The following is an 18260-nucleotide window of genomic DNA, read 5'->3' as shown; positions in this document are numbered from 1 at the left end:
ACAAACTGCATCAGTCCCTACCACTGCACGCGGCTCTCAGCCGGCGTAGGGAAATATTTACTTATCTAAATTTGTATTTAAGGGGAATTCATAAGACAAAACTTATTGCAGTCCTAGATGAAAATGAGCGCAAAAATTTCCTGTACCAGATGCCGTTAACATATTACAACCAACTTGTATTTGCTGTTTTACTAACAAATTAAGCCAAATAAAATATTCCCAAAAATTTTTTGATGTGTAACATCTTAGCTCTCGGTATATGGCATTTGGTAGGAGCAATTTCGTGAACATGGAACGGAAATGTATAACCACGGTGCTGCCATGTGGCGGATAGCGCAAACCAAAGTTCACAAACCCAAAGGGAAAATTTATAGTATTAACTGTTTAATGAAATTTAACAAGATGGGCAGTATTTTTTTAAAATTCCTTGTCCAAAATCAGGTCCAAAGCCAATGTTTAGTATTTTTTCCAAGACTTTTTCACTTTTATTGGAGCCGTTTCATTATTTAGTTTAAAATTTTGGTCTGCTAATCAAATGTTTAAAGGATTTCTAGCGGCTGGTGCAGAAACTATGTGTGATTCACATCAAAAAATGTAGTTGAAAACACAATTTTCATTTATTTATCATGCTTAGAATTATTTTAAAAAAAATCTAGGTTAAATTTTGTGTCCGAGTTTGTATTATTAGTGTATTTGCAACATGAGAACACATGAATTTACATGTTCTACATCTCTGGCAAGTACTGAAAGACTCTCTCGATTTTTTAAAAAATATTTTTATATAGTTTTTCGACCTGAAAACCTATCAATTTTGAACAAAGAGTCTCTGCATTATCAGTGGTGTCAAAAGTAATATTTGCTGGCAATTTTGATAAAAGTTTATTCTACTCTATTAGTTTACTCTAATTGTTTTCAAATTTCCGAGGACAGTGTTGCACATTTAGCCTCGTGATGATATGATCATGGAAACCCTGACCGATAGGATAGTTGGCTTGCCAGGTCCCCGGCAACATTTTGCCTCAACTACCATTTATATTGCAGTTATACTTCTTAACACATTATATTCATGTTACTCGAAAAACTAACCAAACAAGGCACATTTATATAAATCACCAGTACACACACATAATTTTTTTCCATTTAGCAATAAGAATAGCTAAATAAAAAAATTTATTTTCAAAGATTATTTTATTTGAAATTCAAGTCAGCCCACAAGCTTTGCTAAACCTTGTATTTTTAAAAGCCTTGAACTCCCCAATACCAGAAATACTGGACGTATCTACTGTACCCTTAAAAATATTAATTAACACTGCAGGCATATGTTTTTACGAACAAGCGTAGTGAATTTTCACAGCACGGTAATCTGCCCTTACCTCAATTCCTTCTCTGTTCATAATAGTGGCATCCATTTTCAGAATTGCTGTCTTAATGGATCGGGGAGGAGGCAGCTTCGTCATGCCAATGTTGATAGCATTGGAGCGCTTGTGATCAAGCACAATCAGTTCTTTGCTTTTGTTCAATTCTTGTTGTTTCTGAATATCAAAAAACATGACATCACCTTTTTTCTTAAATAACAATCACATGTTCAAGAAACAAACAGTGTCAAATATTCATAGTGATATCATTACACATGCAAAACACTTAATAAAATTAAAAATTATAATTTAATTCATATACTCGTAATATACTTATAATTATGTAAAATATTTTTTAAGTATAACTTAAAAATTTTAAAACAATCATTTCAAATATTTACACCAACGTGCATAAATTACCACAACCATTAAACAATTAATAATGGGGTTTGTGGGTGAATTGTACATTAAAATGCTTTAATCATGCACTGTGTACACCGCATATAATACAGCAAAATATTGTAAAAAAGTAGCTTTGAAAACCACTGTGAAATGGTCACCAAAAAATTGTGTTGCATTACTCACCTCCTGCAAAAACAGCCAGCATGCCATTCGAGAGGTGACCATTCAAAAATGGGCAGAAAAATGGAAAAAAAAAAAATATAAAAATTGTAATTAATAAGCAACAGATGAGCACCAAAAGCCAGCTTGAATACATAAGTACATGACAAACACCATAACAAATAATTAATTATTACTATTTAGTTAACATATACCAAGAACCTGACACAAAGCATTAGCCACCGACCACCAAACATTTACCCATGTACCTAAAAATGTTTACTTACATGGTATTTTGTTTTGGCTGTTCCTAAAAAATATATATATTGTAAGTTATTGTCAAATTTAAAAAATAAAAATTAAAAAAAAACATATTGCGATGAGTGACGCATCACCATGTTAAAAATTAAGAGACTTAAGCCACATGCTAGATTATGGTAGTTATTGTAGTACTTTTTTTACATTATGCTAAAATCTAAATTAATATAAATTGGCAAAAGGGATTTCTAAGGTTAATAAAATGATTTTCTCCTTATCACATCTCTTAAAGGAGGAGTCTGAATTAGACAGACAAACTTCAGCTGCAGGTTCAACACAACAAAATAAGTTGAAAACCTTTATACGAATTATGGTCTAAAGTGCTTCCCAAGGTATGACAAAATTTTGACTGTAAATAATAGAGGAAGTGTTAAGATGGAACACTCAGCATCAGGATTATGTTCAACTAAGTGAAGTTCTATAACAACCACAAATTGTACGGCTGTAAGAAAATTATTTAATTCAAATGATTGGGAGTAACAAACAAATTTATTTTCCTTTTATTTTTCTCCATAAAGTGAATACATGTTGCCAATATTTAGTTGCTTATCACTAGTCACTACCATTTAATTCTCAATGTAAAGTAAAAGTTAACAGTTAACAGTTAACAGTACATTTCTAAGAAATACCATTATTTTATTATAAAGACTAGGTACCAACTGGATTCAGGATTGTTCTAGCCAAGTGCAGAAAGGAGATTGAGTCCATACATAAATACCTTGCTAGCGTTTAAAAAACATATGCAAAATTATAGTGTAAACAAGGTGGTAAGTGGCTTGGAGGATGAATTTTGTTGACTGGAAAATAAAAATCCTCCAGAAACATTTCTTCAACACTAGTTAAGAAATAATTAAATTTTAATTTACAATTATAGCACAGAAAATACTTGTTATAATAATTCAACTAGATGAAGAAATAACATAGACAAAGTTTTCTGATAAGTCGTTTTGGATAATGCATTTGGTACCATTAATTTTACACCTACATGTACAGACATAAATAATTAAAAACAGAATGAATAATTAGGTACATATTTAAATGACAAGCAAATAGGGTTGATAAAATTTGATTGCATACATTTTATACACATTGTTTCAATATGATAATCAAAAGTTGAATACAATAGAAATGATTGAAATGATCTACCAAACATTACTACTGAAAATATTCAGTGATTAGAAAAACTCTCCAAAAATAATTTAATCCAGCATTTAGTTCGGCAGATTCTGCAATCAGGCACTGATCAATACACTCGCATAGGTATTAATTGTTTTCAGGAAGATTCATCATGTGTTTGAGATCCCAATAAATTAAAGTAATAGTAGCATGAAAATTGATTAAAATTTTTTTTTGCTAGCTAACAATGATTAACTTTAGGGGTTGTGTTGTCACTATATATAATTTATATGCCCCAGTATGTTTAAAAAATAATTTGAAAAATGAGTGAATTTAAAAATTGCAGTCACTGTGATTCAGAACCCCCCTAAAATCACTACTTGTGCTATGGGCCACCTTGAAGGCAGATCCGCACCTGGCATTGCAACTTCATTATTCTACGCTAGTCAGTCTCTTCCCCCACTAGTGTGGAGATGCCTGGCTACCAGCAGTCTTACTGGCTGATCTAACTTATCCATCCATTCCCACACATAAGGATACTCGAATGAGACATAAAATATTCCCATCTAAAGTAAAATTTTGTTTGGGCTACATGTTGCTAGAAGATCTATTTTATGTTTTAACATTAAAAATTATTATTTTTTTTTAGCAATGAATCACTGAAATTGGACTTCTCACAAATATTCAAAATATATTTGATGCTCATGAATAATATAAAATTCAATTTGACATTTATAATCAAAACATGGGACTCGTAAACAAAAAATTTAATGTAAAGACAGTAACATTTATAAAACCAAGAAGATTTTTTTAAGTTTATTTTACAACATAGTATGTACATACATGCTTTTTTCTAAGCAAAAATAATCTGTGATTGTGATGATTAAAATTAATTAAAACCTTTTATTTTTTGTATATAATGCTGGATAAATACAAATATTTTCAAATTTAAAATTTTACTGGTTTAATAAAATGTGTTAACTTTTTTTTTCCTTGCATGTGATACCAATCTATTATGGTTTTATACATGTAATTATCTGTTTTTCATTTTACTTATTTTTTAAAATAAAAAGTTCTTCTTTATGTTTAAATTCGAAACAAATAATAAATAAAAGGATACTCAGAAGCCTGCTATTTGCAATTATTTGTTTATGCTTTTGATTTTGGTCATATTTAAAAGTAGGAAGTATTTTTCCTGGTGATTTATATTTTTATTCGGGAGATATCAATCTTCTTAAATCAATTTATATTTCTGTACAAATTCAACTTAAGTTTCCATTAGAAGCCTATGAAAATGGATTTCGCATTCACTTTTCACTGAAACTTAATCAATTTTATGTGCTTACGCTTAGTTTTTTGCGACAACAGTAAATTGAATATGTCCTAATGTGGTAAAGTTTTCTTTGGGAGATATGTAACTTAACAAAAAAATTATAATTTTTACAATAAAATCAATTATTTTCTTGCAACAGGCTACGGTACTGAAAATATGCTGGCTGCTTGCTAACATTCCAGTACGACTTTGTGTTTGTTTCTTTTCACAATGATGGATGTTGTATGTGTCCTTCTAAAGTTTTAATTTATTCAATTTGATAAGAAATCACTTAACAATTATTATAAATATTTCAGAAGTGAAAGTTTATAGGCTTTACTAAGCCAATGTATCATATAAACATTAATTTTGTGAATTATCTGTGGTATTCCCATTAAAACTATTTTTACGTTTGATAATAGAGTAAAACCGCATGATCCTTAAGGTGCCAGATTATAGAGCTTTTCTTTATAAAAATTTTTTACATTTTCTGAACATACAGACTAAACAGACTCCAAAAATATTATCTGCACAATTTTAAAACTACTACATATGTCTATCAATAATTGCAAACACATGCCATCACACCATCAGCTGTAAATGCTGCCATAGCTATGTACAATGTTAATTTTATTAATAATGAAACTAAAGGATTAATATTGGTTAGTTCATACAAGAGTGTTAGTGGTTCAGTAATTTGTATGCTACAGATCAAACATTACCATAAGCCATTCACCATGTTATGCAAAGTAGAGCACTAAGGATGGTATGAAATTGCGAAAGTAGCAGAAACCCATAATATTTGGAACCTATATACTTAATCTAAGAAAAAATTTCATCCTACATTTCAACACATCATTGAATCCTATCCTCCAAAATTTAAATTGATGCTGTTTCAGTGCCAAATAGTGTGATGATCAGTTTTATTATCTCAATTATGTAGTATGATTTAAGTTTTACACAAGCAAGCATATTAGTCTCTATTATATTATTACAATAATATTTAAGTTTGGTGTTTTATGACTCAAAATGACTCATTGATAATGAGGTCATTAGCAGGGCCGTCGAGGAAAAATTAAGGGCACAGGGACAAAAAATTATTATTTGAAGTAGATAAAAATTTTCAAAAACCCCCAAATTAAAAAAAAAAGTAAAATAATACACTTGTTACCATGGCCATAGCTGTAAATATTATCTGCGCATATCAAATACTTTGTAAGATTTACAATCTATCTATAAGCAACAGACTAATAATTTTCGTACCACTATCAGGTCGAATTTACACATAAAAAACTCAACCAGACCTGGCGCCTGATCCGCGGCAATTCCCCCCCCCCCCCCCCCCCCCGCCATCAAAAATAAAAAACTTGATGGCCCTGGTAATTGGAGACAAAAATACCAAATATTGTTATAGGACAATATGGGGAACACTGGCCAATTTACCATTGGTGTGAGACACTTCACTGCATTTATTTATAGCTTTTTTCCACTCCACGCCGCTAGATGCCACTACTGTAACTAGTTTCATGCGCTTAAAAATGTAGGTAAACTCCACAACGCTAGATTCTCTGACATCACTTGTCTCGCATGTTTCTTACCAGTTCCCCACATTGTCCCTATCACAATATTTGGTAATAGTTGAAGACACAATCAGAGGTAAGCAGAAGGAATCAGCCATGGCTTATAGTAAGGAACCCCCAGCATATGCCTCTAGTGGTTTCGATAAACAAAAATGGCTGGACTAGGAATCAAACCAGAGTCCTCTGGATTACCAATCCAGTGTCTTGCCACTACGACAACTCACAACTCGCTCCATAAATGTATTACTAACAATCTCAATACAGGCTATATTAAATACAATCTATAAGTACTCCTTCCTGCCTAGAATCGTAGATGGTTGTTTAATGAATCAGTTTACTAAAGCTGTATCATAACAACAACCTGCTGAATCACCTTAAATGAACATAGTGTAAATATATACAGGATTGTCAGACAGTCCCGTACCATGCAGCATGCCAACTACTTGAAGGGATTGAAGGATTGAAAATTACAAATTTTGAATGTCCACTGTACCTACCTTGGTTTCCAGTTGTTCAAAGCGAAGATGATAAACAATTTAGTGCAAAGTGAGTTATTAAAAAGATATGTTTCACTTAAAGACCTACCTACCCTCACTTCATAAATTTGCTGAAACTAATAGTGTATTGTTGTACAATCCTGTAAATAAACTTATAAAAAGAAATGTATTACTATGTTCCATGTGTACTATTAATTTTTGAACAGGCAGATAAAAAAAGGTAACTAAATGTATCCATGACACTTTGTGCTAAAATGAAAACTCACTTTGTAAGTCTTAAGTCCTATTCCAGAACATCCACAAATCTAGATAAGTAAAACTTCAATTAACAGTTACTCATTTAAGGGGCCCGCCTCATCAGGGGTGTATGTGTGTTAGTGAGGCGGAATGATAAGTGCAATGCTCACTGGTATTTCTAGCGCGGTATCACCTCTAAGTGCAATGCTATGAACTGGCCTGCAGTATTCTCGTCGTCACATGATAACTGTGAAATTAGAGCGGTGACCGTAACATTATATGGTGGAGAAATGAAGATAAAGGTGTATTGCAAGGCTCTTCAGTGCTTTCAAGAATCTGTACCAGTTATTTTACACCTAAAAATTACTCTGAAAACACATGTTTTACCTGTAAACTCTTCTAAAAATATAGTTTAAAAACTTAATCAGAAATCAAAAGTACTTTTTGGCCATCAGCGAACTTTTAAATGCTTTTCATAAGCAGACCCCACTCGGATATCTTGAGTAGTTTTGAAATAACGTTTTTCCTGAAGCTCTGCACACCGTATGTGTGCCCAGGTAGGCGGAGCCCTAAAGGGTCAGTTTCTTTTATCTTTCTATGTATAAATAAAGTGTAAGTATTAAAGAACAAATAGACATTTACTGTACATTACTGCTCATATATATTGACGTTTATAGTTAATGATTGTTTTGTAAAATCAAATACAATACGTATTACTTACTTTTAAAGGATCTTAACTTTATTTGTGTCCCAAGCTCACAGTGAAATCACGTTACTGTACCTATGTATTAACAGATTTCTGCTATCCATCTATTTGGTTATTCAAAACCTCCCTGGTCTGTCTGGACGGTGGAGGTTAACCAACCTTTTACTGTATAGTACAAATATTTTCAAGCCATGTTTCTCCTGATGTCGAACTTGGTACTTATAATATATTTTTCAGTATTTGCTTTCATAAGCTTCCACAGGAAGTTTTTCGGTAATACTTGTGATGCACAACCATACCAATATCAAAAATTAAAGTGTGTATTTATTGTGAGTACTTAAGTTTTTTCTGCAGTGAAATTATCATATTTGGCATGTTGGGTGTTTGAGATGAAAAGGTTAATGTGTTCTACAAAATTTTATGGAGGGCTCATGCAAAACATGCATAATTATGAAATTTCAACAAAATGATGTCAATACACAAAATGTTTCAACTCTGAAAAAAATTTAAATGCCTACTTTACGTGCACATATTGAATAGCAATAGAAAATACACATGCGTATTTAAGTTTTTACCACTGGAAATTCAAAATTTCGAACATTATCAAATCAAAACTCATGCACATAAATAACATGCTTTAAAATGTCTTTAGCACAGCTTTTTTTTCTTTTGAAGTGCTAAGCTTATGTTTACACAATAATACTAAAGATGACTAATTCAATACAAAACGGTGTCCGACTTCAGAATCTCCATCAACATGGTGTATATAGCCTTCCTTATATGTGCAACTGAAAGTGATTTATTTTATATAGGATATTTTATATAGGATAGATAGGTACCTGTATTAATTTTAAATTTTTTAATAAGAATGTTTAAAGCTATGACTTATTTTTAAACCGCAATAGAGACATTCAGGATGGTATCTTACCTTGGTAATCAGATCTTTAGCTCGAGACTCGAACAGATGCTCCAGTTTCTGTGTGTCTACGGAGACGGGACTCAGCTCGTCCCAAATCATGCCGGAGTTCTGCAGCTTGGCCAGGATGATGGGATCGTCTCGGACCTCCTTCCAGAACAGCTTCACCGTCTTCTTGGTCTTTTTCAAGTTGGAGTTGGGCGACGTCTTGGTGGGACCGGCCGGCTCGTTGCCGCAGGTCCGCTGGTGCTGTCGCAAGTTTGCGCCGTACAGGGAGGCCGAGCCGTTCACCACGGACGGCATCGGTGGGGGAGCCACAGAATTCATCCGGCCGGAAGGCGGGGGCGGCGGCGGGGCGGCACCTCCCCGGACCATCGGGACCGGGGGCGGGGGCGGCGGGATGCCGTTGGTGACGTGCGTCGTGGACAAGATATCTACCTCGTCGTCGCTCCTCAGGTCGGTGAAGTCGAGGTCACACAGTGAGAGGGGCCTCTTCAGCGACTTCACCAACTCCTCCCAGTGAAGCTCCGTCTCTGATTTCTTCACCTCGAGCTTGGGGATGGCTTCGTTGGTGGGGCTCTTCTGGACGTCCGCCTTTGATTTTGACTTCTCGAGGCCCTCCTTGGCCTTTGAGATGAGGCCCGTCATGTCGCCGATCCTGCCGGCCACCTTGTTGCCGCCACCCTCGTCCCCGCCGCCGCCGAGGCCGTTCTGGCCGGCCAGCTTCTGCGTCAGGTCCTTCACCGTGTTCTCCCTCTTCAGCTGCAGCAGCCTCTTCCTCTCCGACGAGTCGTCCCTGTCGTTGTCGTAGCCCTGGCCATCCTTTGGCGCTTCGCCGTCTTCTATGCTCTTGCCGTACATCATCGACAGCATCCATGGCTTTTTGAACATCCCGTTCATGTCGGCCGACTTTGACTCCGTCTCCGAGTCCAGTTTGTTGACAGCATTCATGAGGGGTGTTATGTCTTTCCTGCTCGAGACTCGATTCAGTTTGTTGGATCGGGATTCATTGTCTTCGTGCTTCCCATTGGCTAGCCTCTGACAGAGCCTCTGGTTTCCTGAACAACACAAATTATAAATGTTTACAGAATGTTAAAATAAAATGTCACAATCTACCATAAACATTTATGACAGTTTTGTTTTGGAAAAGGGTTTCTTCAAAATGAGTTTAATTGATCTTGGTCTTAATAATGAAATATCATACTTAAGCTATTGTGCTAAAAGGAGCACTGCCATTTTTATGATCTCTGTCTTCGTTACAAAAATTAACAACTCTATAATAAAACTACAAGATGCTAGTTACATATTTAAAATAAGTATGTAAAATACCATTTTTTAAATGATTGCAATGTGCAATTTATAGTACTTTTTTGTGATTTTTTGCCTTAGTAAAAAAAAACACTGGCAAAAAGTGCTATTCCATATGTGAACTTGGCACATTAAATGTGCCAATTTCATGAATTCTGAAATTAGCAGCTATAGAGCATGATTTATATATAAATATCATGGAAGAAATTCTAAATGTGCTGGCTTTGCAAAAAAGATAAAAAAGATCATCTACTATGTCTGACAAAAAAAATACATTTTCATGTTCCAGTAACTATGCATGTGCTGAAATGAAAAGAATAAACACAAACAAAAAAGGAATGTGAGAGCAAAGGGTTAGATTATCAAAGAAACTCATTATGTTTCGACAACATGGTTGTGCACCACTAGTGAATTTAATGTGTCAGCATGCCTGAACTACCAAACGGAAAGTAGTTTCTCATGAAATTTTATATATATATATATATATATATATGTGTGTGTGTGTGTGTGTGTGTGTGTGTGTGTGTTTGTGTATATGTGTATATATGTATATATATGTTTTTTTCAAAAATCACTCAAGATTTTACTAAGCTGAAAATTTTGGTATAATCATAGTTGTATAGGTGTATGCAATGTTGAGTCAGCATTATTAATCGATAGAGACAAGATTATATTGTTTTATTTTTAGTCCAATTAATTTTTTTAAATACAGGTTTTTAATATTATTGTTTTTATTCATACAAAAGCCACATTGTAATCCTTAATCCACCAAAATAATGGTAAAACTTATATGCTGCATTTTTATGATAAAATAATTTGTGTTAAAAAGGTCTAAAACAGATCTTTTCAGAACAATACAAATAAATTAGTGAGAATTTGTAGTCCGAAAGTGATTCAATAAGAGATGTAAGTACAGTAAAAAAAATTAAATTAATATGTCTGAACCAAGCACATCGGTGAACTTTTTTCCCCTGAAATAATGAGTCCTTGAATTTAAAAAATTAAAAGTGTTGGTTTGTAAATTGTTTAAAACTTTAACTTGACTCTAGTGGTGTATCCCCACTCCTGTTTTTTTTCTTTCTGGTATCCAGTTACTGTGTGTATGTTGTGGCCATTGCCATTTGGATGATGTTTATCATGTGCCGTAAAAGACAATCAGTACTTATTGACCAATGCATTATTATCTAAACTGCATACACCCAACAAAAATATTACTTTTTTTTTATGATTAGAATTAAGTTTTGGTTGAGTTCTACTTAATTCCATGATATAACTTGCATTTTGGTGCTATATCGCGTATTAACTTGCATTTGAATGTTATGCCATGTTATGACATGATTTTCGGTGTTATTTCAGTTTTATTGCAATTCACCATATAACATTGCCTCTATTAAATGGCTATAAAATTACAGGGTCAATTCTCTAAGTCTCATGGATGGGCCGACATCAACCAGGCAAGGCCCTATTGAAGCTCTTAACACCTACCACTTTTCACTAGCATGAGAGATGTCTCTACACAGCTGCTTCCGCAAGACAGTAAGTACCACTCACCACTCAGCTGACATGATTAAAATTTGTAAAATTTTTGTTTAGTAAGCAGAAACTCCTGCAAACATCTGAATGTAATTTTCCTATGCATCTACAAGTTGTGAGCAAACAGATTAATTTTTCTTATAATTAATTTTTTACTGAGCTAATGCTTTCTGCCCGGGGGGGACCGTTTGGATTGAAAGACATTTTCAGAGTATTTGAAAATAAATATGTTCGAGTTTTGACAGAAGTACCTATTCATACACAACATGAATTAAACTGCAAACCCTTCTACCTGGCAAAATCATAAGCATCTTGTGGCAATGTAGAGTCATAAGAGATGTTGCTGAGTCATTGCACATAGCTGAGGACAAATTTTTATATGCATTTAAAACAGAATACAGGGAATCTCGCTACTACGAGAGCTGACAATGACGGGAGAAATCCTTGTAACTACGAGTAAGTACTTGTAATGACTAATGACCAAATATAGAAGATTTAAGTCAAAGTTAATTTCCTGAAGCTTCCCTAAATGTCTTAATTTCAAACCTTAACTCATAAATGTGCACTGTAGTGAAAACACAGAGTAAAAGTTGCAGAAAATTAATTTTGAATAGAAAAGGTCTCTATGAACATTTTTGTATCTGCAACAGTTTTTGTTTTAATCGAGAATGAAATGATTTGACTCATGAACGTGTGTCGGACACACACATACGAACGCATGAATGCACGGGTGTCGGACACACACACAACCACACACAAACACACATACACAGTGAGAGAGAGAGAGCCAGACAGATTGCTACCTGCTAGAGATACAGTTTGCCAGCCTAACAGAAAGATAAGAAAATGAAATATCTGATGAACATATACGCAGATGTCAGGAGAAACATGACTCCAGTCAAAAGTGAATGCATGAGGTATTAGAAGGAAGCAAGCATGAAAAATGCTGTTGCTGTTTAAAGAAAGAACAAAAGTAAAAAAAAAAAAAAATTACAGATTGATAGGAGACCAAGATAGTAAAAAAATAATGCTTTAGAGAAGAAAATAATGAATCGGGATAAGAGAAGAGGTGCGGTAGTACGACGAAAACAAAATGTTCAACTGAGAAACATAGAGTTGATAGAGAAAGTTGCAGCCAAAGGCTGGACGTGGGAGGTTTGAAATAGCGTGGTGAGCCGCCCCAAGGTAGAGAGAGCAGGTGAAGAGGAGGTCGGCTGGGACCGTACCCTCCTCCGCCTGACCGTCGGCGGGGTGGAGGCTGGCCTTGAGCGTGGCGGCCGTCTCCTGCTGCTCGCGGATGAAGCTGCGCTGCCTCTGGGCACGCTCCCTGCGTCGCCGCAATGCTGGCGTCACGCCTGCGTCCTCCGCTACGGACAACACCACCCCCTCTCCTCTCGTGCACACGCAAGCCGGCAGCGCAGGCAGCAGTAGCGGGGTTAGGGCGCTAACACCATCCACATACTTACCGCATGCATGATTCAAACAATTAATATCATTACAATTCTAATAAAATATTTGTACCGTTAGCACATAAAATATACTTAAAAAATGCAATAAAAAATTTTAAAAAATTTCTTTGAAAAACAGTGATAGTGAGATAAATACGAAACCGTACTTTGAAAATCTTAAAGTGTGAAACATTGAAATTATTAAATAAGTGTTGGCTAAGTATTTTTTTACCTCTTTCTAATTTGAAAAAAAATTACTGTTGAAACCTGTAGCATTGTGATCTTGGGCAGATATTTTGATTGCCACAGTTTTGTGAGTTTTAGGGCTTACAGTTAATAAAAATGAACTTGATGCTATGTTTGCTCTAATTTAAATGCAAGGGGGGGAACAAAATTTTTAAATAGTTGTCGTGAAATAACTGAACCAAGCTGGAATTTCTTGTTGCCAGTAAGCATGCTGATTCATCTTTGTTTCATAAAACAACTGATGTTAAAATGCATAAAAGAAAAGAGGAAAAAATTACTTTTCTTAATATTTCAGACTTTAAGCTTCTCTTATTTATAATAGTATCAAAAATAAAATAAAAAATATATAATATGTACTTACAAAGTCAAAAGTAATCAAAAATGTTCAACTACTCAAAACTATTGTTCAAAAATAATATTTCAAAAATATTTTCTAAGTTTAAAAATGCTATCGATTAATTGTGCAAAAAAATTGTTGCACAACAGCAAAAAATTGTTATATTTTGCTATGGTTACAATGTAAGTGTTAACTGAAGTTAGGAATTATTGTTTCTATGTAGTACAGAAAATTGACAAATCCAAACAACACATAAACCCATGTTGGGGAAAAAAAAACCAACTTATGTACATCTTAACTTTATGTTTCAGATTACTTCTACATATTAAACTAGTAACCTAACTAGGAACACAAACATTTCATGCATATCAATTTTTGTGAATGTAGCATGTAAGTATTTCGACAAGAGAATTTCCAGTAGAGAGGGGATGGATTTCAAGATCACATCCCCTACCCCTGCTTGAGATTCCACAAATTGGAGGTACTAATAGAAAATTTAAAAAATATATGAAACCTTCCATCCCCCTTAAAATATAATCCTGGCTATGCCCTTGTCTTTCAGCACGTAGTGTTACGAACGGTTACAGCACACGGAAAGCACCGGGAAATCTGAATGCTACTGTTTTGTTTTAAAATGCGTGGGAGAAAGTGCCCAAATACAGGGAAGCGTTTACCTTTGTTGTCCTTGTAGCCGCCGTTCAGCTGTCCGCCCAGCGAGTCGTCCAGGCCGGGCGAGGACCGGGAGCTGGAGGAGTCGCCCCCGCCCCCCTCGTCGTGGTTGGTTCTCGTGGGGGTGGTCGCGGGGGCAGTGCCCGTCGAGTGGCGCCGGGACTTGCGGCGCTCCGTCGAGTCCATCAGGGCCTTCCGATGTCGCAGCGTTTTTCTGGAGGCAACCGCCCGTGTGTCAGGGTGGAAGCTTTCACATAGTCTCCGACAGAGGCAAGTCCAAGTGGGATAGGTCTTGAGTCAATCATTTTGTTCATAACATTCACTGGATATAATTAAGTTTTCTGGGAAAATTGTAAAAAAAAATATATTTCTTTTGCCTTTTCCTTCAAAAGCTTTTGGTTCCGCCACTGCACCCCAATAAAGGCTTTCAACGGAACTACTGTTTGAGCCTGTAAATAAGCAGGCTACAGAACAAACAATCGCACGATACTTAACTCATATCTTCTACCATATTTGTTTATACAACTTGATAAGTTAATTAAATTTTGTAAATCCATATTTTATTCATAAAAGAACATAAATAAAATACTGTAATTTTTACATTAGGAAGTTACACTTTAAACAGAAAACATTTTTTTCCCGAATGTAAGAAAAATCTAATCACTCAAACATCTCCTCCTATCACTAGGTGCATCACCCAATGAACTTTTTGACTTAATTTTTCACCTTGTAGGGAAGCTTTCAAACAAATTTTAGACAGCCCAAAGCTATATCTTCCAATGTATACAGCCAGCGGAATATGAAACCTTCTAAATTACATTCCCAAATAGCAGCCGTGAAAGCTTCGACCAACATAGACTTCACAATCACTAGAAGCCATAAACTTAACTCCTACATATCATAAAAAAATTCACTTATTTTTAGAGACCACAATACATCTTTTACATGTCAACTTTTGCCAACTTAAATAAATTTCTGGTATTTCTAGAAGTAGGTGAAGATAAAAAGTTCTCTAGGATGAAATTTGGCTTGGTAACATTGCTTAAGACTGTTCTTTCTCGCTGAACTTAAGTGACAGGGGGAAGCAGAAATGACCTAACATTGTAACCCCAGTCCCCAGTAGATACTTGAAAATAAGTGTTAGTGGACTATAGTGCTGCCTGCACTAACACACAGCAGCCCTTTTTGCCAACTCTGCAGTATAGATAGCTATAGTAAAAACGTCTATACAGTCTTCAAAAATATTCCCTACAATTGTATGTACTACATCACCTGCTACTATAAAAGACAGAAATTTATTTAAGTTTGCAAAAGTTGACATGTAAAAGATGTATAGTAGCCTCTAAAAATAACTGAATTTTTTAATGATATGTAGGAGTTAAGGTTATGGCTTCTAGTGATTGTGAAGTCTGGGCTCAATAAAGCGGATATGTCATAATGAAAGTTTCCTTGAAAGATTTCATGGAAGCTTCCATGGCTGATAGTATGGAATGTACTGTGGAAAGTTTTGTATTCCTCTGGCCATGCCCATGGAAGTTATAGCTTTTGGTTATCAATCATTTATGTGAAAGCCTACAAGGTGGAAAATTAAGCCAATCAAAACATCATTGGGTGATTGTTCTTAGTGATAAGAGGAGTTGTTAGAATGAATAGGTTGTTCTTAAATTCTAAAAAAAAATAAAAAAGTTTTCTGTTTAAAATGTAACATCGTGACGTCAAAATTACAGTAAATATTTATGTTCTTCATAGGCAGTTTTACCGTAGGCAGAGTCCCAAATCCCTCAAGCTTTTTGAATCAGACATTCCCCTCAACCCCAAACAAATTCCCTCAAAATGTTTGTTGCAGTATTGGGTTCACGAAGCACCCAATGAGTTACAGTTCTGCTTGGTCTTACAGAAAACAGTTTACAAGTAAAAACAGCGTAGGGGACAGTGTTCTGGTACACGGTAGCAGAGAGGTATAAACTGAATAAAGAAAATTACCAATGACCAAGGGCGCCCATACCCGGGGGCAGGGGGGGGCCGTGGCCCCCCCCTAGCTTTCAGGGAAGGAAAAAAATATATAGTGTAGTCAGGTGTTTTACTTTAAAGAAAATTATTTAAATTCGGTATTATGTATAAGTGGTTCAACAGGAAGATATTATTGAATATTGTTTTTTACATGTCTACTTCATTTTTTATGTTAGTCCAAGCATTAGTTTCTGCTGCTGCGATATAAGGTGTTGTGTACAGGGAGAAAACGCTGTTCAAGCGCAATGCCCGTGGCGAGTCATTCCCCTCCGTAATGCTACCCAAGCTCACGCGATAACACAACACAACAGATTTAGACCAGTCAGTGTTAGACGACGCGACAGTTGACATGTGCTTGTAGACGGCGAAATGTTTTGCTACTTTTTCGTCATAATAATGTGTATGTTCACAAATAACATCTCAAAACAGAGATTTTTAAATAGCCTTTAGGTCTACAGTTTTATGCATCTGGTCTAGATTTAGTTTAGTGTATTCAGTCAGTATAAATAACTTAGGTGTAAATAAATCAGTGAAAAGTGTAAAGATAAAAACCATTGTTATTATGTAGTGTTTCTTAGTTTTCCTCATTTGTCACATCCGCTCAGAATATTCACAATTTTTAAGGTAAGCTTTCACCTTTAAAGTTACTCAAATAAGAATTATTGTTCAGAAAAATCTACAACGTAAAATTTATGTTGGAATTTTGAATTTAGAGGAAAATCACTTTTTCCCTTCAAAAGTGTTTAAAGGGATAAGGATCCCACTACCTTCAGTAGACTCGGAAGCAATTTACACTGGAATCCCGATTTTACGTACGCTCACGGTCGCTTGGATTGCATTCGTAAAATCGTTATCTTCATAAAATTTTAAACACCCCACCCCCTGAAGATACATGTTATAATTTATTGAACGGAATGAATATATATATAATATTAAATAGTAAAAACAATGACTGCCATCTGCCCTCTGCCCACCCCTGCGTTCCCCTTATTTTTTTAACATTCCACAACTTGCCTCATTGCACGAGTGATATAAAAGTGACATCTCAGCGACTAAACACAATTGCACCACGCATTGCATCATGTTAACTTTTGTGTGGTGACAGTAGGTTGTCTGACATGCCTTTCTTGGATATCTTTCCTTTTCGTAAGACGCGTGCTACTAAAATAAATTTATATTTGAATTTGCAAACTTGTCCACTCCTTGCCAGAGACGACTGAACACAGACGAGACTTTCCAGGGTCGGGTTGATGAGCTGGAAGAATTCCCTGCCTTGCATTTTTTTGGACTTCACCTTATCATATTTATCAGTTAATCTTTAACAGATCGGCTTGAACTCTTAATTCTAAAGTTAAGTACTGAACATGTTATTTAAGGGTTTATCAGGGCCGTATTTACGCACAGGCTATCTAGGCTGTAGCCTATGGGCCCGCACCACACGACACGAAAAAAAAAAAAAAAAATGCTGTGATTTGGATCTTCTTATATTATTAAAATACGCGTCGACATAGTGTCCAGCTGTTTTGTGTGGATTAATTGCGCCGAACTAAACTCTTCTGTGGAAAGCTGATATATGAGTTGTGTCAGCATTTAGAAATTTTCGATTATTTTCATTGGTTTTGTTGTCACTTAATTCCTTAACCTCTAAATACTGTTTGGTTAAATTTTCTAGTTTAGTAATAAACTATTTTTTTCTGCGCTTTACTATCACTAAATAAACTTATAGTCATCAACTACTGAATCCATCTGTGCTAATTCTAAATGATAAGCAATTATGATTCATATCGAAACATAGTAATATTCATTTAATTGTGAAACAATTTTTGACTATAATTATAAGCGTAGTTCAGGTGTTACATTTAAAAACAACTATTTTCTGACTGTGATAACATATTAAAATTGTTTCTCTCCCAAAGTTAAAACTTTTGACCAACACGTTTTAAACTTTATAATCATTTTAATTTAATTTGTATGCGACATTTATTTAGGGGTAAAGAGAGCAATTAGTTGAAGGACTGTATTCTTGATATTCGTGTACCCCAGACGCTGCAAAAATATAAGGACTGTATTCCTGCATTTGTGTTGCTAAAAATGCATTTGTTTCAATAAAA

At 35.0% G+C, this 18260-nt stretch overlaps 1 protein-coding gene across 2 annotated transcripts in view; it reads right to left on the bottom strand.

The window, feature by feature from the left end:
• The window catches only part of LOC134546167 (FH1/FH2 domain-containing protein 3), a 496828-nt gene that overhangs the window by 37873 nt on the left and 440695 nt on the right, over nt 1–18260 (bottom strand). The window contains exons 13-16 of one of the 2 annotated variants that reach the window (XM_063388744.1): nt 14145–14353; nt 12666–12806; nt 8611–9656; nt 1374–1532 (exon numbers count right to left, since the gene is read on the bottom strand). In XM_063388744.1, the coding sequence (XP_063244814.1) occupies nt 1374–1532; nt 8611–9656; nt 12666–12806; nt 14145–14353 (1555 nt within the window). Of the gene's footprint in view, nt 1–1373; nt 1535–8609; nt 9657–12665; nt 12807–14144; nt 14354–18260 lie in introns of both variants that reach the window. The other variant, XM_063388745.1, reaches the window with a different exon arrangement.

This window comes from Bacillus rossius, chromosome 1 (genome assembly GCF_032445375.1).
Source record: "Bacillus rossius redtenbacheri isolate Brsri chromosome 1, Brsri_v3, whole genome shotgun sequence".
Classification (NCBI taxonomy): domain Eukaryota; kingdom Metazoa; phylum Arthropoda; class Insecta; order Phasmatodea; family Bacillidae; genus Bacillus; species Bacillus rossius.
Note: the sequence above shows the minus strand (reverse complement) of the source record. Positions and strands in the feature narration are given on the sequence as shown.